At 42.3% G+C, this 24,956-nt stretch overlaps 1 protein-coding gene across 1 annotated transcript; it reads right to left on the bottom strand.

Moving 5' to 3' along the window:
* Positions 1–243: 243 nt before the first annotated feature.
* dop1b (DOP1 leucine zipper like protein B) lies at positions 244–24,313 on the bottom strand. The gene is given in 39 exon segments (XM_013908364.1): positions 244–1,312; positions 2,800–2,932; positions 3,056–3,199; positions 3,290–3,345; positions 3,433–3,569; positions 3,675–3,803; positions 4,022–4,083; positions 4,362–4,511; positions 4,589–4,698; positions 4,784–4,866; positions 6,037–6,196; positions 6,284–6,350; positions 6,530–6,634; positions 6,740–6,795; positions 6,890–7,024; positions 7,112–7,234; positions 7,428–7,619; positions 7,708–7,807; positions 7,927–9,505; positions 9,620–9,810; positions 10,556–10,656; positions 10,826–10,978; positions 12,381–12,652; positions 12,739–13,142; positions 13,221–13,531; positions 13,617–13,853; positions 14,087–14,151; positions 14,154–14,188; positions 14,359–14,478; positions 14,602–14,722; positions 14,813–14,924; positions 16,610–16,719; positions 16,827–16,950; positions 17,594–17,692; positions 17,808–17,997; positions 19,177–19,347; positions 19,432–19,613; positions 20,056–20,233; positions 24,079–24,313. Coding segments are annotated over 38 exon segments (6,915 nt in total). The 5' UTR covers positions 20,194–20,233; positions 24,079–24,313; the 3' UTR covers positions 244–1,054.
* Between the last annotated feature and the right edge of the window lie 643 nt (positions 24,314–24,956).

The following is a 24,956-nucleotide window of genomic DNA, read 5'->3' as shown; positions in this document are numbered from 1 at the left end:
ATAACCAATAATATTGGGCAAGCCTGTAACTTTAGAATCACAGCTCCATAAACTGTATTTTTAAATCTATTTGATCCATAATTCATATGCCTCTGGGCCACATCAGGTTATTGAGAAATAAATATGCATTACTGTCTCCCCTGCAGAGTTAAGGCTCCACAACAATTTCCCTCAATACAAACACGCCAAAACATGTAACTTTAAAGCTGTACAGCCAAATAAATAAATAAATACAGCACTCAATTTTAATGTTTAATTTATTCAATTTTATTTTTGCTAAATTAAAACCTGACCTGGTCTTTTAAACATTCAAAATAACTTAAACATTTAGCACTGTGGAAAAGGAGAAGACAATGGCCAGTTGTAAAACCTTTCAGTGAACAACTGCAAAGAAAGGCTAATTTCCCTTGAACACCAAAAATAGCAAAACCAGAGCTTATTTCCCTGTTATACACAAAGCACATTCAGTAACTTAACAGTAGAACTCTTAGCATAACTTATTATGAATTTTTACCAAGAGACATTTGTTCGTCACATTCTCTTGAGTCAGAGAGACCTGATTACAGCTGTACTACAGATTTAAGTTAACCAGTTATGCAAATGAACAATATTACTCATTAAGATCATTGAAAAGGGAACCTGCCTATTGGTGCAAAAGTTAAATAATCGTCACAGGAACAATCATTATTATTTTATGCATGCTTTATAAAAAAAAAACGCTGGTAACTTTACGTTGGTTTCCATTATTATAATTAATGGCAATTGTTTTTAGTCATAAAGCAAGCAGAAGATGTTAATGGGACAGTCTCATGTGAATTGCTCAGAAAGAAGAATTTTCCAATTATTTGTAATTATTTTCCATAAACAGTTAAGTACCATCATATCAGATACCAAAAAAAAGTCAGTTGTAAATAACATCCCTTTGTTTTCCAGTGAAATTAAAAAGCAAAATCTCAAAACATTTCCTTTTTTTTCCTAGTTCACAATACATCGTCATCAGTGATTCTGCCCGTTTTACATATTCAGCTTGCATGGCTGGTTCACGAAAGGCTTTCTAGCTCTCCATGGAGTCGAGGAACTCTTCTTCTGCGATGTGCTCCAGCCTCATCAGGACTGCGTGTGAACTGGCGGGTGGGTAGTCTGCAACAGGGAAGTAGGTTGCGGGATCGCTGGAGGTGGGAGGGCTCTGGAAGGAATGAAAAAGGGTGCGAAGGAAAGGCAACAGCTGGGTGATGGAGGAGAGGGAGCGCTGAGGGAGGAGGGGGAACTCCAAATGCTCAGTAGAAGTTTCCTCACTCAGCTCGTCCAGTGTCTGAAATCATGCAACAGGGCAGCATAATCAGAGTGAGATGACTGAACATTACAAATAGCTTCTATTAAACTATATTTTAAATTAAAATAGAGATAACATAAGAAGTTTAAGGTAAACCTCCCTGACATTTCCACTTTGATTGTGTGATTTTGATTTTCAACTCTGAGAAACTAATACACTAAATGTGAGACACTTTTAACTCCTGATGTATTCCTCTTACAACTGTTCCTTTCATGTTGTGTGTTATCTAACACAGCTCTCTATTTGAACTTTGTTCCTGATAAAAACTCCAATTCAAGAGTTACTTTGGCATCTGCACTCAAGACAGAACATCAAACGCCATCTAGGTGACCAAGCCCTTTGTCATTCATGCATATGCGTCACTGGCTAAAAAAGCGTTACTGGTCTGTTGGAAAAAAAAAGAAAAAAGAAGCAGGCCTGATATTTGTCACTAAAGCTGCAGAATGTGGTGGTGCTGCTGCTGGAGTATAAAGACGCTCCATCAAGAAGCTGATGCCCACCATCTGTTCATTAATGATGTTTAACAATGTGCTGCTGCTTGTGCTTTTACCCTGTTGTACTCAAAATCATGTTGTACAAACAGCATTTACATCCAAGTTTGAGAGTTTTGAGACTGTGTGCTTATTCAAGAAACACAAGAGACATTTCTGAATGGTTATTATGAAAATTATGGAAAAGTGGAGGTGTGAAAGACCACAAATATCTGAACTGTGAGGCCGTGATTGTGACCTGGTTTATGACTCGTGAAGCAGGGATCACACGTTCTACGTCGGCGAATCCGTTACGGTTTGCAAGGGTTCCACTATGACATAAATTTCGTCATCAGATGTGTGACCGTCTGTGTGCCTGCCTATTTTTTGTGTATTTACATTACAATGCACCAACTATGCATGCACCACAGACGCTGGACTTCAAAGAAGTATAACAGGAATGACTACTCACCTGTCCATGTCTGCAACAGAGTATACATGGTGCATTCCTGAATAAGTCGAATGTCGGAAGCTTTATGTGGAACACACCCTCAACTTGGATTTCCCTCTTAGAAAGTCAGAGCAGACCAAAATACCCCGAGAACGTAAACAGCAGTAAAACTGTAAACTTTTATTCTGTGGTGCCAATGTTGTGTATTTTTGACTCACTCAATAAGCTATATGCAGAACACTAATCAGGCTCTATTTATGAATGTGATTTTTAAGCATACACAAATGCTGTGTTGGTAGTGATACCTGCACGGTTCCACCCTCCCAGAAACCAAGACAAATCCTGTTTTTCTCTAGCTATTTTCAGGAACATGCTAACGCAGAATGCAACATAATGCGGGCTTAAGCAGGCCTGCTTTCCTTGCATGCTGGAGGAAGATGATCATCTTGTCCCATTTTTTCTCCATTCTAGTGACCCTAATTATGAGTGTTTGACTCCAAAAAGTTCAAAACACTTGAATTTGGGGAAACATTGACTGTTCTTACCCCATAGCGTTGCTGTATTCCTTCTAGTACTCTCACAATGTGTGGTATGCATTCCTGTTCACCTTCTATCAGTGTATTTTCTGGACCACTGTAGCGGTTTACATCCACCTCAGGGACAAATGCCCAGCGATACCTGTGTGATGAACAGATAATCATGCAAATGAGTCAAAAACAGACAAAAGTAATAATTATTAGTCAATCTCACAAAATATCTAAGCATGCTTTAAAGTCCCTTTGACCCCATTTCCTCTCTTACATCTGAAAGAGTGGTATCCGCTCTGGGGGAAAAGCCAGCGAGGTGTCCAGAAACTTGCAGGCTGACAGGTACATGTCCAACTCTGCCTGAGAGAAATTAACCTGTCCATTTCTGTCAAGGGTTCCACGCACCACTTTAGCCAGTCTTGGTGATTTACGAGAAGAAAAGCAAAGTTTTTAGACACTCAAAAAGGTGGAATGAAACAGGAATTTGTCAATAAAACAATTAACCCACTTTGAGTTGTCTTTGTCCACCTGCAGAGCCTTCTCCAGACGTGTAAAAGTGCGAATCTGAAAAACAGAGACAGACAGAAAATAGATGCTAAACACAGTTTGCTCCATGTATTAATCCACGTTCTTAGAGAAATTAATCATTACCAGTTCTGTAACCATTATGGGCCAAAGAGATGTCAGGTGCTGGGTGGAAATCCGCAACAAGAAAACGCGAAACATCAGGAACATCTGGGCTGAAACAGCAGGGCTGGGGTTCATACGTAAAGTCTCTGTGAGACGCTCTAGAAGGAAGAGAAAGAACAAAACAATTTTTTGCTTGTTTTTTTTGAGTCAGATTGAGCTAGATCACCTTTAAATTTGCAAAATATCCAGTAACAGCAGCTAACCTTGAATGAGGGGCAAATAGAGGTGGTACTGGTCCAGTTCTCCGCTGAACATTGCAAATGCCTGGCGTTTCAGCAGCATGGGTTTCTGGTCAGCGTTAGCAAACAGTTTCAGGGAGCTACTCTGCATGCCTGCAGTACAATGAAATGGAGATTTATAACAGCGCCCTTTTAAATTGGTAAACTACATTATTAAAAGTGACACTGTGACTGTTCTGTTCAAATTCTTTTTGTGTCTGCACATCATTTTGAATCCTTGAGTGTCCTGAACTCTTTTATCACACAAAAGCTTCACTTTTATACTTTCAGTGTCTTTCCAGAATTAAACATCTCCTGGAGTCTGTACTCACTCATGAGGTCTTTAAACATGGTCTTCTCATGAGTCAGCAGGTGGTCAATAATGGATTTCCAACTACAGAAAACACGGAACAGGCAAGCAGCAGAAATTAGAGGCTGGTGATGTCAAAGTTATATGTGTAATATAATTTCAAACTTGTAACAGATTCACATGAAATTAAAAGAAGGGAAAAGTTTGGTTTTTTTAATTAATCCAACTTTTTTTTTATGTTCTTTGAATTAGATGCAATAAAAAGTACATAGCTGTTATATGATACTAATGGGGCATCTTAAGGTGAAAGTAAATACTTTTGTGTATTAGAAATTGACATCCAACACACAAATATTACTAACCTTTGTGCACAAGAGGCATCCATTGTGAAGAAGAGGGGGTCCATGAAAAGCTCAAAGACCTCTTTCTTCCAGGCCCTTTTGGTATAGGCATACCCACTCAGACTGCTAAGAAGTTGTGCACCCGCCTCAAAGCTGGGCATGTTGTAGGCACTGCAGGAGAAAAAGTTAAAGTTAAAGGATTCCATTAAGCCCTATGAGACCAAAGATGTTAAGATTATCCAAGTTACCTGTGGTTCTTCAGGTAGGGGAAAACATAATACATGAGACGCGAGATGAGAGGAACAGCTTTCTCCTTCTCGTCACTGCGATACACCATGTCCAGAAGCGGTGCCAAGATCTACATGGTTAGAAAGTGTGCTAAATAGTGCCTGAAGCGCAGACAAACCATGAATCCATTTATTTAATAACAAATAAAATCCCACCTCAGCCAGAAGTACAAGAGCCTGCACGCTGTAAACTGAGGGAGCAGAAGAGGAGACCATGGTGCTAGCTTGAGCTGCTGACTCTGTCAAGGACAGAAAGAACAGCAAGATAGTTTGTTAGTTGTAATAAGAGGTGTGTGGGTGCTGTGGCCACTACGTCTGACCATGTTAGTGCTTTGAATCTAGAATGGCAAAGGAATGTTACAACAGTATTCAAGTAAAAAAATGAAGTAGACAAGAACCCTCAAGCAATGATTCGCTATCATGGTCGCCAGCCCGTAATGTGAAAGAAAAACGAACACCTGGGTCATTAAAACATGGCCAGATGATGCTCTCCTCTAATTACAGGACTGTTCGGATCGGACAGACTGGTACATCTTTGAACAGCAGGACCTGGAGACCCTAACGGAAAACCTTGGATGAAGAGTGAATTACAGGGTCTGATCAGAACTCTGTACAGCACTGCAAGAGCGAACCCGAAGAGGGGCATCAAACAGGCCAAGGAGGCCTACAGGAGGTGGAGAGAGGGCCTGGAGAGGTACCAGAACTCTCAATAACTACAAAGGCCAAACCCCCGACACCAGAGGACCTCAAAACCTTCTTTGCTTGGTTTGAACGGCCTGTAGACAAATGATTATACACCAACCTACCCAATTTCGTTGTACATGTGCAAGGACAATAAAGGGCTATTCTTCTTCTAAATGAAAACAAACAGAGATGTTGGGTAAGTTTGATACAAAAGGAAGGGGAGTGTTTATGGTCCTGGTACTGAACTTTAGATAACTTATCTACAACTGAAAAAAGTGCTCTTTGAAAGACTGCTGACAGGGTGTAGCCCTCCCGTGGCCCTGAACTGGATATAGATTGATAATAAAATACCCATATAACATTTACTGTATGTCTGCACTGCTCCCATAGATATTGAATGATGATGCCATTTGAGTTTAAACTATTACTCAGTTTAATAAAAGCGGAAAATTATAATAGGCCCCCCTTTAACTCAAAGAAATACACCCATTCAGGCAGGAAGCTGGGCTTGGGATTCAAGGACATTCAGATGTGAAATGCAACAAATAAAATGTATTAATAAATTGTGAACACAACAGCCTCAAGCTTATTTTATGGTGGTTAGCAATCTCTGCTAGGTCCAACATGACTGAGGCCTGCATTTATACCCATGTCTTAACTTTCCTCAAGCAACAGGCAAATGGCCGTATCACAGTCAAGGTGACACATTTGTCAAAGAAAGTTACCACAATGGTCGCCATCCCCATCACCGTCATCTGGCTCATCAGCTTCCGGGCACACTTGAGGTTGAACTTTGACCTCAAGGCTACGGCTGAGCCAGCTAGTCTGCTCCAGAGATGACCCTGCGATGCCACCTACTGCTTCAAGGATCCTCTGAGTCACCTCCTGTGCAACAATTGAATAATTAAACACTTGCACCTGCTTACTGAGTCAATCCACTGCTTTCACTTACATTAGCACACAGCATCTCACCTGCAGATCTCTAGTATCCTTCTTATTGTCCAGGTTAGGGAGCCTGTTGACAAAGTCATTCAGGATTCTGCAAGAGAGAATCTGTTACTAAACATCAAATCCTCCCAACTGACACAAACAAGTTAAATATGAACAAGATTTAATACATCGAAGCATCTACATCAGTTTCTGTGGCAGAATTAATAATCCTACTTTTCAAAAGATGTTCTAAATACTACTGGTAGTCAAGTTAAGATGAGAACTGACCCCAGGAGTAAGAAATGTCCAGGGGGGGCCAGGTTGAGCTGAACAGACTCCCGTAACAGACTGAGGAGAGGTGCAATGTTTTCCTGCAGAGCCTGAGCTGAAATACTATGTAGGGAAGAAGAGATGGTTTCAAAATGGGATTATTTTTAGAGCATTTTTCTGATCTATATAAAGCCTTGGTTTGTGCTTGAATTATGTTCTTACTCATACCTCTGGATATAGGTGAAGCTGAACTGCAACATGGGGATATCGACCAGTGTCGACTTCTAATGGAGAGAAAAATGGGAAAGAAAAAAAAGATTCAAGAAATGTACAAATTACAAATCTTAAATGTCTTTCCATGCACCTGTGTTTTTGTACCTGTTCTCCTTTGATCTGATGTGGTTTTTTCACCACCTCTTTGACCAAATGTAGGACAGTGTCTGTGTGCAAAGTGCTCAGTGATTTCACCATCTCCACGATGGTCTGACGAGACTCGCTGGCTACGGGCAAAACCTGAAGGAGAATAGAGTGTGAAGCTGCCACCGAGCGACTCGGATATGAGCGCCCTTTCATCGTTTCCACGCGCACTGTAGGTCTTACTTTGTTTTTGTGCCTCCTTTTACTCTTCCTGTTGCTCCACACGACTCCAAGTGACGCCATTACCTGAACGCCATACTGACCAGTTAGAGGGAGCAGGAACTCCAGTATCCGCTGCCGCAAGACCTAGAAATGGCAACATTGTGTCTGGATGAGTTCATGACTTCTTCAACAACACATGCGGCATTAATGATGACTGCGATGATGCAGTCTACAGTTAACATAGTTCCAACACTGTGAACGAAACGTGCTGCACAGAAAAGCTTACGGCTATTGCCGATTCCCCACTTTTCGACTTTTATAAACAGCAAATACACACCTTGGTCGTTCTGAAATAAACAGAGGTAGAAGTGTGTCTGCTGCTCTGGCCAGAGTCCGATGCGCGCCGCTGAAACTCTTCCCTCATGACCACGCCCCATAACAATGCCATGCTACTGAGCATCTGTGGCAGCGCCTCAATCACAGCGTTGCGTGCGTTACGGACATCCACAGGGTCGCAGGCTACGAGGGACTGACGGAAAGCCAGAGAGGAAATAAAATGAGCATTAAGTGGTTGTAGATGTAAGAAGTACATACTGTATCTGTGCTCTATTTTTTACCCTTTTGTTGTCCAGTAGACAATAGTGTGTAATGGTGGTCAGACCCTCCAACAGAGTCAGTGGGTAATCAGGGGCAATGTTCTCCTTCCTACTACTCAGACTGGTAAAAAGTCAGAAGAAAGAAAGAAAATGTTGCATTAAATGTACAACTAATATTCAAAATCCCATTCTAGGAATTCCTATTTTCGTATCCTGTTAAATCCTGTGTATTTAGGTTACCTCTGGTTTGTCTTCCCTCCATCATGCTCATAGAGCTTGACGAGCTCGTCCAGGTTTCTGCAGATCTGACTGATGAGCGGAGTGACAATGATGCCTAATGAACGTCCCAAGTATGGCAGAGAGGAGCAAAGCAGCGACACCCAGTGGGGGTGCATGGCATAGCCGTATTGTGGCTGCAGAGCCCTGGCTGCAGCAGAAACAAACATGCCTTGGGCTGTGATCGGGTGGCTTTGGACGTACTGGGCTGCTTTGATAGACTGTTGGAAAAGGACTGCAGTCTGCCACTCGCGAGCAAGGGGGGTGCTGGCAGGTGATGATTCACGAGTCTCCCCTGGTTGGCCAGGTGTCCCGCCCGGCCCAGCTGTTGAGGCAGCTCTACCTGACCACACATGGTATTCCAGGACTATTAGAGCCTGGAGAAGGTTGAGCAATTCCATCTGTAAGGGGTATTGTTCCTGTCCACCTCCTGCCCCGAAATTCACCAGACTTTCCTCCGACAGGCCTCCCTGCTCCTCTAGCAGCTCCACACCTTTAGATTGTCCTTTGGCTGTCCCCCTCTGGCTAATGTACATAGATGCAGAAAGTGTAAGCAGAGCATACTGCTGCACTTTACAACCAGAGAGGAGTCTGCGGATGGACTCCATATCGGACGCATCCTGTCCTCGTGCTGTGCAGCAGAGCTGGTTCACAATGCGGGTCAACACCGCCACGCTTTTCACCTGAACCTCTCTGTTCCCCTGCAGGTCAAGGGGACTCAGGCTCAGATAGGAAGGGTAATGAGAGCGAAGGAATCGCAGGCACAATGAAACCAGCAGTTCAATGAGCAGGGACGGGGGTGCGGAAGGAGTGGAGGAGGGGGAAAGGAGGCACCCGTAGAAGTTCTTGCCATCTTGGGCCTGTTGGTGACGCTGCAGAAGGTTAGACACCAGGTTTAAATGTGCAGCGGAGCTCGTGTCGAGCGAGGTGAAGGACAGAGCATCCACCAGAGGGCACTCAGCACTGCTCCTCATCAAACTGTCCAGCAGCCCCAAGCCTTGGAGCAGATGGCGCCAACCACCCGCCACAGGGTACAGCAGCACGTGGCGGAACAGGGAGTCGATGGCTTCTCTCTTTTCACGTTCCTGTTTTAACAGGCGAGACTTGGCCATGGCTTCCAGCTCCAAGTCCTCCTCATCTTCACTTGACAGTGAATCAGATGCCTGCGTGTGCCCAGACTCAACCCTCCGCAGCCCGTTGACCATTCCTCCTTCCTCAATGCTGGGATATGGAGTCGAGCTTGAGCTGGTGTTATCTGTGGAAACCTGAGCACCGCTGGTGTCAGCTGACTCAGTGTGTTCACTTTCAGCCTCCTCCTCGTCCTCTTCCTCTCCTTCTTCCGTCTCTTCACTCTCGCTCCTGGATGCCACTAAGCTGTCCGGTGGTTTTGCAGGATATGGGCCGCTATCCAACTCTGCCCACAAGGACTCTCGGTCCACAATGTTCAGGACATTTAAGGTGGTGACTTCTGTTGCCATTGTGTCCGCTGATCCTGAGGTTTTGCTTGAGCTTCGACTTCTACTGTTTAAAATCTTCAGGTTACCTTAAAAACGATGGACGTGTTAGCTCAGCATAAATGAACAGGACCAAATGCATAAGACCAACTAAAAGGTTTCATTTCATCGCCAAAACAACACATGCTGAAAAACGCACTTACCAGCAGTAACATTCTGTTTGATGCTCTGAATGGAGCAGCGCTGAGTGGAGGGATGCAGCAGCAACAACAGAATAGGCTCCAGGATCCGGATGACATCACTGAGGGACAGAGCCCGGACCAGCCAGCACTGAGCTGCTGCACTTATTGAGCCATCGGTACAGCTCAGACTGTCCACCACCACACACAGAGATCTAAGAGACAGGAGGAAACACGCATTTCAAAATCTTAGTAAGAAAACCTTTTGTTTCAAAGGGGCAGCAAATCAGAGGAAAGGGAACCAAGTGGGTGCAACAAAGTATCAGTTAAATGAGGAAAATTTTGAACTATCGATCATCTAAAGCTGCTCTAGTAGACTTCCAGAATAAAAGCATGGAGCTTCACATGAACATAATTGGTCCTCTTTAGGAAGCCACCAGCAACCGTTACTCAAACAGTTTCTCATTGTCATCAACTGCAAGCCTCTATTTTTAATTGAGTAAATTTTATGATTATTTTATTCATTTGGCACACAACCATACTAAAAACTGCAGGAGCACTTGAACAACAATATATTTTACACATAAGAATGCAAGAATGTTAAAAAAAAATAAAATCAAAATCAACATCAACACCCACATGACTCACAGCAAACTTAGGAAATCCAAATCAAGGATCCCAAACTGTACAGCTTTCCCACCTAATACCACACTCTACTATTTTACATCCTGTAGCATTACATATTCACATTAGGCAGCTGTCAGTGGCTGTGTAAACATTCTCTGTGGGAAAAACTAAAGTGCCTGTGTTCAAGCTGATCGTTCAAAGCGGCATTTACATGCTGTTTAACTGCTACCTTGCTGATGCCAAAGAGTGTCAGGTTAATCCACTTTTGAACTAGCACCTATTTCCAGACCATTTATAACCAAACCATCCACTATTTCTGTCCGATGTACTAACCGGTCAAAGGAACGACTGAGGGACATGGTCCTGTTGGTCTGGATCTCCCGGGTGAGGTGCCACAGCACTGTGAAGCGGTGTAGTGCTTCCAGCCTTACTGCCTGAGGAAAGCAAACATACAAAACTTTCACTTATTTGCTCAACTTGTCACATCGTCCATCGGGCGCATTTGCATGATGAGCTAGTAAACTGTAACATGTCATAAAGAGATAAAAATGTAAATATGTGAAAGAAAAAAATGCAGCGAAGCAAGTCCACAGGCACAGATACCTTGTCCTTGTGCAGCAGCGCCTGGCAGATGATGTCCTCACAGATGGATGCTGATGGAGCCAAACAGTGCAGCCTGCAGAACAGTTCCACACAGGAAATGTGCTGCTCTCGCCTCTCCGTGTCCAGCTGACTCCACAGCACCCGAGACACCCTCTGAGTAAAAACGAGCAAAAAGAATCCAAAAATACATGATAATAAGAAAAAAGAAGAAGAAATCACAAATCAAAAAGACCAAATTCATCTCAAACGTGCTGATGATATGGTGATTAGACTGAATTTCATTCAAAGATTCCATGAGGGTAGCTCCTTGAATTATCTGTTGATTACAGATATTTAGCACAGTTTTGTATTTTGTAATGAGTTCAAGTTATATCTGTTTCAGTTTTATTTTTAGTCTTAATTCTTATTGTACGGAAGACATATGTCAGAGGCAAATCCGTACGAGTATATACATTTAAAAACCACGTAATTGTTTTGAAAGCAGTTGACCCTCAGTCTTGTACACATTCAAAGCCTCAATAAACACATCCATCAGTGCATCATCGGGCAAGCAGTAATTATGCAGTGTGATAGAAATGAATACATTTCTGTGATACTGCTGAGATCCATGACGGTGAATTGCCTCACAGTTTAAAAAAAAAAAAAAGGAGGTTGATAAGAACCTGGCTTAGAGAAACAGAGCACAGAAAACTCGAGTACCTGGGACTCTAACATAAGAAAGAAATACAGCCTGCAGTGTTGACAAGTAATGAAAACAGAAATGGACTGGCATTCATGCTGAACCTTTCTAGTCACTCAGCTTTAGACTACAAGCTACCCATACATTCACACAGTGCTTTATTATATGCACTTCTACCTCACATCCATAGCTAGTTTGACTCAATGACCTAATAGCCTAACAAGCATGTCTTTGGACTGCAAGAGGACGCCAGCATACACAGGAAACCCACACAGGCACAGGAAAAGCTCTTGCTGACTAAAGTACTTGCACCTAGAAGCTTCTTGCTACATTACTGACCCTGCAACATCACTCTGTACTGGGCAGTCTGGCTACTGGCTTGCATTTAGGCATCTTAGAAACAAATGAACACGTGTAATTTATTATTAGTTTATCCAATTATCTCATTTGAAATCCAGCAGATTTCTTGAAGGCAGTTTATTCTCTTAACTCTAAGTTTTCCTTCACATTTCCTCGTCTTACCACAGCTGCCCTTACAGAGATCTTGGTAGCTAATAATAAACACTTTGCATCAACTTGAAAGATGTTGGTGTAGCTTAAAAACACATGCAAATTAATAAAATAATAATAATCATTATTATTAATTAATTCAATCTTATCTTACTAAATCTTACATTGTTTTATTTTACTCGCGGCATGGATTTGGAATACATTTCATTACTTTTGCGATTTTATTTATTTATAAATTTGCCTTTTTAATTGTTTAATAATACTTTTACTGCTGAGGATCTTTCATCTGTTTCTCTACTGTCTTATAATGTAAATCAGCCCATTTACACCAAGTTAGAACAAGATTCGAATGAATGAAAACCTAACCTGATAGAAGTCGGTGCCCTCCTCTATGGTGCGTAGCAGGGCAGGGTAGATGGGTGGCACAGTGACCATCTGCAGCCGCCCACTCAGTGGGTTAGACTCAGAGCACTGGTAGCGTCTCTGCTTGTCCTGAATAACCAGTGTTAAGGATTGGGAGTGGTTGATCAGTTCCAGTAGGGAAGCCACTGCAGTGTGCTGGATGTTGTAGTCTCTGGACAGGCAGCACAGCGTCATTAAGGACCTCAGCCACACTGGGAGGCTGTCCACTTGATAACCTGATGAAAAAGAAGAGTTGTTAGTCACTTATCCCTCTTTGCAGGATAACTGACAGTGGTATTAACACACACATCTATGCGCTGACCTGTGTGACCAAACATATCTGTGTGGAAAGCTAGAGTCTCCTCTTCGCTTAGGTAAATGGGGAAGGTAGTGCACTCCAGCAGAAGGTGGCAGGTGGCGATGAAGGCCTGTCGACAGGCCTCAGAGATCTCTGCCTTGCCGCGGGGCATATAACCAGCTGACCAGTCCAGGTGCCCCGAATGCCTGTGATCCCTTTTCTTCTCAGCAGAGGCTGCTGAGACCCGGGTGTCAGAAGAGGAACGGGATTTACGTTTATTTGGCGTGAACAGCTCCGTCAGTTTGTCTTTGATTTCACGCCCACCCACATTCACCATCAAAGACTTCTGATCTACAGAGGAAGCACGTAGGTCAGGATGAGGCTCTTCAATTGGTCCCCTGACATCCTCCACTTGCACCAACAAGTATCTGCGAATATTTAGAAATCACAGTTAATAAAAGCGGCCCATGATGATCATTTAGACTACAACCGGCTCAGATGTTCACCTTGTGGTTATGAAGGCCAGGATGTCCTGCAGACACTGGGCCATGGTGTCTATACTGCCCCCCCTTCTCCACACTCCTTCGCCTTCTTTGAAAACTCCATTCTCCTCAGTCCCCATCGTGACCCCTGGTGGCAGGTGCTGCTCTGAGGGTGAGGCGCTGATGCCTAATCCGCTGTCCTCAGACCTGAGTGTTGGGAAAGCACTGTTTGCTGTCTCTGCCTCAACGCCTCCATCTCTGTTTATCTCTTCATCCTCGTGATTCCCGTCGGCCTGACCGGGGGAGCCGCTTTTCTCTCCTTCATTCTCTTTATCCTAGACAGAGTATAACTGACATGATGAGGTACAGTCAAACTTCACACGGTGTAATTTTTAAAGAGACACATCTTGGATGCCAAACCTGAGTCTCTGCGCATTCCTCTTTCAGTGACTGTAACTCCGTCTCCTCTGCCTGCGCCCCTGCCTCAACATCCATGTAAGCCACAGGCATCTGGATCTTACTGAGGACTTTGAAGCATGCGCGCAGTCCCTGTGTGACGTCTTCCAGGCAAACCGCATCAATGTGACTGCACAGGGTTCGCAGCATGGTGCCCAGCATCTCAGGAAGATGATGTGACTGGATGTCTGCATGGAGCTCCTGTTGCAAAGAAGAAACATGATGATTGTGCTGTTTATGAATGGGTGTATGCGCGAGACTGACTTGTGATTGCTTTTTCTGTGACTTTCTGGCAAATAATCCAATCAGTTCTAAAATACCGACTGGCTGATGCTGACTCTGATCTAAAATGCAGATCACATCTCCCTGAGCTGTTGACGACAGCCTTCACAGAGATAGATCAGCAATGATGTGCAGATGTTTGTGCCATTTACCAGAGGAAGAACATCAAGCAGGAAAATGATGAGGTTGGACATCTCTGAGACGGAGGGAGCGGGATGACTGCGGTCCTGTTCAGGAGGCGTTGGTGGGTCATCCTTGTTGCTAGAGTAGAGCGAGAAACAACGATCCTTGTAAGGTGATGTTTGACAGCAAACAAGAAATCTTCACATACACGCTGCATATAATCTTGGCACTTGTTATTTGTTTGACTCAGCCTTTAGCTTTTTAGAATTTCCCATGCAAGAATTCGGTGTCATCCTCGTACCTGAGAGAGGCGCAGAAGCGTCGAGTCATGTACTCCCAAAGATATTCGCTGTTCATGGAACTCACGAGCATGTTCACAGTCTTTATGATTTCTGATGCATTCTTATTCTCTTTTATCTTACTGTGGAGGGAAAACACAAGAAAGCATGTTTTTGGATTCATCTCGGCGTTTGACGTTTTGTCACATGCTCTTTAATCAGCAGTGAACATGCAGTTCATGTGTTTTACCATTTACTGCTCTTACCTAGCTAGCTGGTTGCCTGAGAGTCCTGAGCTGGTGATGGTTTCCTCTCCCAGCATTTCTCGACAGTAGCTGTAGAAAGCTCGGACCACCTCCAACAACACACGGCTCAAGACAGGCGGACCTGAGGAGAAATATGACTATTATCAAATAAGTGGTTGATAAAGTAATTCAGAATTGTGACGTTTTTGTGCACTGCACACATGCTGCTTACCTATCTCCGGTTTATCGAGCAGGCTGATAATGATGCGAAAGGGCCTGAGGTAACTAGTCACATTTTCCGGGTCACTATTCACATCCTTCTGTTTGAGGATGTTAATCAGAGCCTGAAGTCAGAGACATAAACAAATGAGACTTAGAGAAACATGTGACAAACATCTATTGATGCACACTTTAAACAAGTGTACCTCACCTGTTCAAGTCATGTGAGAAAACGCAGACGCTTAACCGATGCATACCATTCTTTGATGAAGAGCACACATTTTATTGCTACTTAGTGAGAGGTTTGAACAACATGTGACCTGCAAATCAAGTCATGTCAGAGATGCACCGCAGTATCTCTTACTCTTATTCTGTAACCCCTCGTTTCACTATATCTCGTTTTCATTTTCAATGAGATATGAACTGATCTTTTTCATTTGAAATTGAATAAGTTACACTGCTTAATATTCTCAGTATCCTCCTTTAGTTCCATTCCTCTTGAGAACACATGGGACGCAGTGAAAGATGCGACAAATGTGTAAATGCTATTTTTACTTCTAAGTATTCACCGTCTCACAAACCACAGCATGAGCAGATGTGCCACTTAGCTTCAATATTTAATGCAAAATAATCTTAAAATGCATAACCAGAAAAACACAAAAAGGCCACTACAATGCAATCCTACTTGTCAGACTAAGAAAACGGTCTGTTTAGATGATGGACTCCTGCCTTCCTTTCAGTGGTGAAAACTCCAACACAGTTTCAGTCTCAGTTGTAACACTGACCTCAGCTGAAGTTTAGTACTGTAGTAGTCTGTTGCTTCGGGAAAGAGGTCTGGTGATCAATCTACTGTCACAGAACCTTAAGTGCTTGCTAATTTTTTTTTTATGATGAATCATATTTTTTTTAAATTTAAGTATTATTATTATTATTATTATTCACATTGTTAATTAATATCATTAATTTGTTCCAATGGAAGATAAAAATAAGCACAGGCAAGTACATGTACATGATTGTGCAAAAGTCTTGAGTCAGCCCCATTTCTTGATATTTTGCTTTGACTGTAAAAGCAATTCCCAAGAACTGCTTAAAACAGTGATGGAAAAACAAACAAACTGCCTTTCAAGCTCATTGTACACAGTCAATTTTTGTCCTTTATATTTTACTATATTTCCATGTATGGTTGCACATGCTTCAATAAATAACTGCACCCACTTCTCATTTTCCTACCAAAATATAAAGAAGTGAGGGGTGGCTCGTGACTTTATTAGTACTATACATCAGGCTAAGGGGAAATCACACCGAGTGAGACCTTCAACACATGCAAAAAACAACTTTGCTCCAAGTTTCACTACAGGAATCTCTGCGGTGTACCAGCAGAAGCAATTTGAAACTACTAAATCTCCATAAAACAGTCAACCAGCCACTCGTACTCATTTTTACTTCACTCTCATGAGCAACTTCCTCTCATTTATGGTCATTTTACAGTTTTGGTAAATACACTACACATTTGCTTTAATGCAATTAGTTAAACAGAAGTTATGTGGAGGACTGACTCCATAAAAAACTGTTTAACACAAGATCTAACAGGCCAGTCAGTGATGGTTAGATGTAATTTGTGATATGGTTGAAACATCCACATCACCTGTTTCTTTTTGTTTACCCCCAACCTTTAGGTTAAGAAAACCAGCTACTGGATTCAGAAACATATACTTGATGTTTAAACTAAAAAGCAAACATGCATACAATATGTTTTTGTGTATTCTTGATGTTTTTTCTCTGCCTATTTGCTATTAAATACATTAGCTACCTTCACAAGGAAATCCCTGGAGTAGGTGCTGAAGTAAAATGCCGTATGCTCCTCCATGGTGGTGGAGAGCTCGGGATGTGGAGCCACCATTCCTCCTTTTATATCCGTCCCTGGAAACGACACGCATATATAGATGAGAAGTGTAAGTGAACCAGACAATTTTGCCAAACGGTGGTACGTATGAATTTTCACTCTGGTATATTCTGATGACAAGGACCTAGAAGCCAGGCGTAGAGGCGTCTGTTGAGGGACATGTCTCTTCTGAGCAGCGTGAGTGAGGCTGCAGAGACGACTGTGATCATGTCTTCAAAGCTCAAAGCAATGGTGGGCTCTGCTGGGTTCTAGCCAACAACAGGAAGATGCACAGTTAGCCGAGTAACAACAAAAAAAGTCCTAATACTATAACAGTATTACCATAAACATGATACATGTGTTTTGGTATAGTCCGTCTTTGATTTGAGAGTCTGAAAAGTTGAAAGGGTGCAATTCACACTGCCCCCCCCCCACTGCCCAACGCCAAATCTAATATATTTGTTTTTGCCTTACATTTGTGTTGATCATGAAAACATTCATTGATTGCAATGCTTGAAATTTTCAGCCAATGCTGGATCATGAGCACAAAGAGCATCATGTTTTACAGTTTAACTCAATTATTTCAACTTAATTATTTGTTAGGAAAAATAAAGCACTAAAATGCCAACATCCGATGGACTTTTTCCACAAGTGAACGGAGAATGAATACGACACAGACGCGTGCTTGCTGTGTTTAGATAACTGGATTAACTGACCGTCTCACCAGACTGTTAAGCACTGGCGCACAAAATGCTGTGATAATGAATAGAAACAAGACTGGTTATAAACAAATTGTTTTCTTTGGACATAAAACTGGAAACGGGTCTTAGATTAGGATAATAAATGCACTTAGTTTGCTTAGTGTTAAAGATATAAAGTAAAAAAACAAAAGAAAACACAAGGAGTGCCTACCAGGCATGTTGCAAATGGGAAAAAGTAGAGCAGGATTTCAAGTGTGTTCCTCTGCACCAAGGCATTTGAATCTTGCAGAGATAGACAAAGTGACTTCACCTGTAAACAGAAAGAAGTTCAGACATTCGATAGCATGAATTGTAAAAAACAAAAGGGAAGAAAAGTGACATGAATTGTTCCCATAAGTAAGGATTTCATGTGCAGAGGCACTCACCACTACGCGCTGATCGTAGCCTAGCATGTACGCTTGTTGGCTCAGTGAGGCCATTCGGTCAAAATGCGTGACTATAAAGACGGAGGCAGGCAGCCGCACCATAGGGGTGACCAGCATGCTCCCCCACAGGGCACCATAGAAGACCTGCTGACCCACGAGCAGTGACAACTTGACCAGCAGAGCATCGGTCCTTGACAGCAGAAGGGCACAAAGTGGAGATGACTCAGTGACACGCACAAAGCAACACGTACAATTATAAATCTATATTTCTACATTGCCGTCAGTGATGTCACGTCAGTGTTGTTGTCAGTGCTGACCAATGATATCCACTGACTGAGTATAGAAAGAATGATTAGTTAGGACACGGTCCTGTGGAGCCCAGTGACTCACAACATAATTTTCACTTGTGAAACTTTTGCCGCAAGTTAAGTCCTGAATAATTTTTCACTGTTTTTCCTGTCTACACCCAGTGCTGTGTACATTAGTGCAAAACAAACAATAAAAAAGGCATTTATGGTAAGACTAAAGCTGAAATGTTGACAATGCATGTCTGAGTGAGCAAACAGAAAAACGGTAAAGTGAGGACTCGCTCTACTGCATTAGGTCAGCTGAGAAGCAAACGTGTTATGAAGCCATGCATAAACAGCAAACTTGAATGACTTAATTTTTATACACCACTTTCAGCATTCCTGCCATTTTTGGATCAGTACCTAAAGATTTATTTATTTGTTTTTCATGACCCGTGCTGGATTTGGTCCACTGTATCGGGACGGTGACCACGTTCAGCCTGAATCTCACGTTGCAGAAAAGGAGAGGGTCACAGGTATCCATATAAAATTGTGAGTGGTTAGTGATGATTGTGTTGGTGCGGCCAGAAAACTGAACAGGATGCAGGATGGATGAATTGCAAATTTGTTCCTAAAGAGGGATCAGACTGGAACTTTCAGGCAGTGATCCAAATGTAGCAGGAGCGCTGGGAGTGGTGATCAGCTGCACATGGAGGCAAATTTCTAAGGAACAACAACCAAACTTAAATCATATATGGGGTTCTTTTTCATTTTTTTCAAAACTGTATAATTGTAAAATATTTGATAGCATCTCATAAATAATACCAGAATTATACTAAAGCCCCTCCCTTATTCACAGGGCTCGCCACGGCGGCCAGATCTGGATGGCTTGTTTGTTAGATGCATGTTGCATGCACAACAAACACCAAGAAAAACCCTGAAAATGCAAATGTCTTTGTTCCTTCAGAGGTGCAAAGAGATGTCTTGCATTTCTACTTTCATCTTCGGATTTGGTGAACTTGTAGGTACTAACAGCATACGTGGAATTCAGTCATAATAAACTGTCTTTTTATGCTACGTACCTGTCGTAGACCTCCAGTCCTTCTTCCAGGCCTGGTAGGAGACCTGTTATGAAAGCCTGAAGACTGGGCAGCAAAGCCTTCTGCAGAGGGAGATAGTAACGCTCATACAGCGTCAGCAGGACGGGCTTTACTGCCATGGCTGCGTGGGCCAAAAGTGGGAACAATCCTGAACTAAAAAGCACAAAAACACACAGGCTCAAGTAAACTTATGAACTCTTTGTTTTTCTTTAAGCATCAAAGGTTTGGTTTTTCTACCTGTAAATGAACAGATCCTTGGCTAGCCATTTTGTTCCAATGATTTTGAAAATGACCTCATAGGTCTCCAGAGCCTTGAGGTGTACACCGCTGGGCAGGGCCGGGTGTAAACACTGAGCTAGACGCTTCCCTATGATCAGCCTCTTAGGCAGGAGGGAGTATCGCAGATTAGTCTGTAGGGCCTGTTTCAAATGCAGAGAAAATAATAAGAAAACTCTTTAGATGACAGCGAAAAACCGTTAAGAGGAAATGTGAGAACCTGTCAAAACACGACGACTAAACTAAACCCCCCCCACAGATTACACTTCAGTGCTTAAAGTCATTTACAGTTTTAAATCAATCAGGTAAATTTCTCCCTCGCATTCCAACTGTTCGACATCGGCACACACAGACACTCCAAAGTCAACATCTTGCTGTACTGAAAAAAAGGACAGTGGCTCATTTATTACTAGTTATAAAGCTGTTAAACACATAGGGAGAGTTTTTATGTGGGAAATGAGAACTAATGCATAACTATAGGGAACTGAAAGACAGGCAGCAGTGGTGAACCAATAATGTCAACACCAGGAAGACATGGAAAAAAAAGAGCTAAAAGCATGTCATCTCTGCACATTCAGACTGTACCTTATTGAGCTTTCCCAGGGATGAGATGAGATCTGCCCACTCACTGGAAGACTCGAAGTTTCGCAGCGCTTTCTCGATGACTGCTGCATAGCTACGATAACGGTAGTCATTCTGAAGTTCCAACTCCTCAGGATCCATGATACTTTAGTCTGATCCCAGCATCATCAGCATAATATCTCTGGTAAAAATGGCAAATGAGAGTTTTTGAGGGAAAAAACTCAAAAAACAAAAAAACAGTAGCAGCATAAATGTGTGTGAAACCTGCTGGATGTCCTCAGCCTCTGAGGCTTGTTTATTCCAAATAAAATTATCCAATTAGCTCTGTTCACCGACATACACGAGCTCTGAGGCAAAGGAGACAAATGCCCTCATTCATGACTGCTCGGTGTTTGGCTGTCTGACCTGTCTCTCAGTCTGAGGAGGAGGACTCTTTCTAACACGAACTGTGCAGCCCTGCGAGCACAGCCGCAGAAAAACAAGCAAAGAGCTGAGCTTAAAAACACACAAAGAGATACACTTTGCATCTCTCTTGTCTACAGGAAAATTTAGAACAGCATTAATTGATTTTTGGGCCTCTGGGAAGCAAAAAAAAAAAAAGAAAAAAAATGGGGCAACATTGCAGCTCGCTTAGCTTTTAGGTTCAGCAGAGAAAACTTGCTAGCAAACAGTGGCCTGCAGACACAAAGGAAGATTAAGATTTTTTTTTAAAGAGTTTGATTTTGGACCACCGGTTGAATAAATGCACTGAAACCTTGTTTCAGTTTCCACCAACTTTTGAGGGAAATGTCTGGCCCTTAAGTTGATTAATGCTCCACCGGTAAAGCCCAGTTATTACCTGCTTTGTTTTTGCGGTAAAGACAGTTGCTTGTGAATACGTGTGCATATTATGTATTCAAATATAGCTAAACAAAGGAATGGGTGGGGGAGCAGGAAGGCAGGATTAGAGAAGCACGGGCATCTGGACTCCCTGTGGCTGATCTAAGAGGGCTTTACCACTGTAAACACCGTCCCGAGCACATGCTCAGGACGACAGTTCATTCACGGGGAAAATCACATGCCATTTGGCAAATTTATAACCTACAAAAATTTAGGAATTGATTGAAAGAATTCAAATCTAATAAAAGACAAAATGTTAAAGCCTACCAATACAACTCTGCCTAGGACACCAGTGAAAAATAGACAAACCCAGCTCTAGACTGAGTGAGGATGTGAAAGAGTTGAGGTTATTTCATGTCCAGAGGAGGCGGTGATCAACTGAGACCTTGCTTTTTCATATCGTCCTGACAACGAGCCTACTCATTTATGTCCTATGTAATTGACGTTTGATTTTGGTCTATATCTTTTGACTTATTTGAGCCACCCTACTAATTCCTGATGTACTAAATGGAGGACACTCTGGGCTTTCCATTGATATCTCGTGTGTTTGGGTGGCTTCTTTTAGCTCCAAAGAGGAAGGAAATCACAGAAAACGTTCAATGGGAAGATTCCCCTTTCCTCGGTTCTCAGGAGGATATGGGCATATTATATTTTGGCTTTTCTTCACGTCATTGTGATCAGTGAAGTGTTTTACACGTTGTTGGACAAAAGAGTCTTCACTTTGTTAGGCTATTAAATAAACCCACTGCCCCATAATTACATTTAATTTCTGAAAATAAAGAATAAAAACTTTTTAAAGGCTCTTCTTTGAACATTTAGCAAATTTAAAAAGAAAAAAGTACACACAACAGACAAAACAGAAAAACACAGGCCTCTCCACAAAGCTGTGTAGGCTAACTGGCTGGTAGATTTGAAAAATGAGTAAACATTATCCTACATATACAATTATTGGTGTCATCCTTAAGTTTTGGCCTTCCAAAGAAAAAAAAAAAACCTGGTTGGTGATTTTTACAATTAGCTTAATAAAGCTAAAAATGCATTTCTTTTTTAAACAGCAAAAAACAAACAAAACCCAAAGTTTTCAATTGAACCTTTTTTGGTCTCTTTAAAAATACTCTTGGATGAAACTGGTGAATTCATCTATCCATCCATGCTCCTCATCTTATCCAATTCAGGGTTGCACGGTGGGGAATCACCATCTTTTCCAAGATGCCGCATGAGAAACTGGGTGTATGAGCTCACCTTATCAGTGTGGCCCTCCACAATAGTCCCAGTTTCTCATGAAGCCCCTTCGCAAAATTGGTCCTGATAGATCACCACTCAGCCACAGGGCTAACACAGAGACAGACAACCATTCTGTTGTCCATATTCACATCTGCAGCTAATTTAGAGTCATCAGTTAGCCTAACATAAGAGTGTTTGGACTGTGGAGGATACATGCAGGCACAGAGAGAACATGCAAACACAAACCAGCGTCTACATGTTATTGTGTACTGTAATTTGGGAACAGTGACAAAAATATGTGGAATGGAGTATTAAAAAGACTGAAGTCACTGCAGCCATTTTCTGCGCTTCTCGTCTGAGCTTTTTGTGGTCTTCAATGTTTGTTTGTTTTTTTAAACTCTTCCTCTTCTATGTGAACCTTGCTGTCACTCCGTTTCCTGTTCAAACTTTTCAAATAACTGTAATTCGACCTGTTCATTAGATCATCTTGGTGGAATGGAATTCAGGAATGCACTGTCCTTGCGCATTCCCACAATTCCCTCCCTCTGCATGGCTAAAACATTATGCAAAGTGCCCCCAGCATAGAATCTTACATTAGTCGAATGTCATGCAAAAAGTGGTGACACGCTTTAAATACATAAAGTGTCCTGCAGTGGTGCCAGGTTTGCTAAATGACCCCAGACATCGTCATTTCTGTAGTGCGGATTCTTACTGCTGGTCATAAAAGCATCATTGTGCACATCTGTGACTAGAAAATACAGGCCGATCATGTATTAATCTAAAAAAAAAAAAAAGGTCACATCTTCTTTTTGTGTGTGTGTGTGTTTTAACTGTAATGTGCATTGAATATTAAAGAAGAGCCGGTTCAAAAATACCCAGAGCATCCATGCACGGGTGTGTATGTGTGATCAATGACACGTGCATGTGACACATGTTAGCTCTGTTCACAAAGAGTTTTCTTGACCTACGGACCAGCACCACAGCAACTATGAGGTTAGACAGTCTTTCATCAAGGCTTACTTGCAAAACCAGCACTGTTTGTAAAATCCAGGCTTTCATCCCTGTCATGGGTGGATTGGACTGATGATATGTTTCAAAGTGGGGGGTTTTCTCCCCACTAACAGAACTTATATACAAGGGTTTCAATTAGAAGACAAATAACTCTAAACACTTTGACCAGTTTAACGTGTTTTTAGTCATACGTCTGCCTGCAAATACTCTGAGTGTGTGTCTGTGTGCATGTGTGTGTGTGTGTAGCGACTGGGGGGGAAAAAAGCATTCTGGAGAATTACAAGTGACAGCTTGATAACCAAATTGTGCAGGCCGGGTAGAACAAAGTTTAAATTCTCACTTCCTCATTGTAAGTATCGGCAAAAACAGCAAGTGTGATAAACCCGTGCATTTCTACAGAAACAGGAGTGTGTGTGCTTTGAGGGTGGACGCACGCTCCAAGGCACACAACAAGCCCCGTCAGCTGACTAACACCACCAACACGGCCACAGCAGGCTTTAACGTGACGGTGCTGGCGCATAGGATGATGATGAAAGAGGCTGTGGATGCAGCATGAAATGTGGCCAAATAACAGTTGGCTGCAGCAGCCTTTAGCCTGTAAGTACACTGTAGCATTAGAGCCTACAGATTATGTAACAGCACGACTTCAGACCAAAACCTGCATGATACTATCACTACCTTACAGGCTAGGAAATATATTAAAGAGTAGTCAGACACGTTTTTTCCCCAAAGGTAAGCAGATAAAAATCCTAAAAATAGAATTTTCCTATTTTTTCCTAACGTCACAGGAAAATCACATTTGTTTTCTTTGGTTAGGGTTTCTTTGGTTATAATAATAAAGCGCATAGTGTTAAAGCAAAGAACCCCGCCGCAAACAAAATCAGCTAGCTACGTGGTGCATGAATGACTCACCGACAGAAAAAGCAGCACGAGATGCGCGGGGCCACGCTCGCTTCACAGCACTCAGACACGAGCGGCAGACAGTCCGGTCCTGATGGTGCATCCTCCAGGCAAAAGCCGCTCACAGGAAAAAAAAGGATGTGTGTGTGAAAACAACCATACCCGGAGCACCAGGGCTGACTCTGGCAACTGGGCGGGGATCTCCTATAGCTGATCAGCTGATCCAGCACCAGACGCTCACTTCCTCACAGAGAAGAAGAAAGGGTGGGAGCCGGGAAAGTGTAGTCGGTAAATGTAAATATTCGCCTTCTTGGTGCCTTAAAGAAAAGTCGATACACTACAAAATGTGTGCTAAAAGAAGCATAAACTAAACACTTTGTGCAGTTGTGAAATTGAGATGTAGACGGTAATGAAATGTCATCACTCCCCCTCTGCTTTGGTATGTTCCAGGATGTGCAGTGTTTACAAACCTCTCACCTCGCCGTCAGAGATCTGACCACGGGGTGCTTTCGGTTAGGCCGCATTGCTAATGAAGGTTCCTTAGATGAGTGAAGTAACCCGGAAGTATCTGCGTGGCGGGGCTTATTTATTAGCTTCAGAGATTTACGCAAAAGGGAGAGTTCGTTTTTAAAAGCAGGATTTAGCATATTGGCATTTATGACTGTAATATTTTGTTATAATAATGAGATTGTTAGCTAAAAACTCACTATTTTTGTCCTTAAGAATGACTCCAATTTGAATATTTTGAAAAGACCAAAATTCAATATTTCTAGACTGGGACAATATGAGGTCATGGAGAGATTTCCATAAATTTTGGACAGTCACACGCCCATAAAACATGCGCTCTGTTGCTTTGTTGTTTTACAAATATAACAGTTGTCTGACACAAA

Source organism: Pundamilia nyererei, unplaced genomic scaffold, assembly GCF_000239375.1.
Source record: "Pundamilia nyererei isolate P.nyererei 1_Seehausen unplaced genomic scaffold, PunNye1.0 scaffold00009, whole genome shotgun sequence".
Taxonomy (NCBI): Eukaryota; Metazoa; Chordata; class Actinopteri; order Cichliformes; family Cichlidae; genus Pundamilia; species Pundamilia nyererei.
Note: the sequence above shows the minus strand (reverse complement) of the source record. Positions and strands in the feature narration are given on the sequence as shown.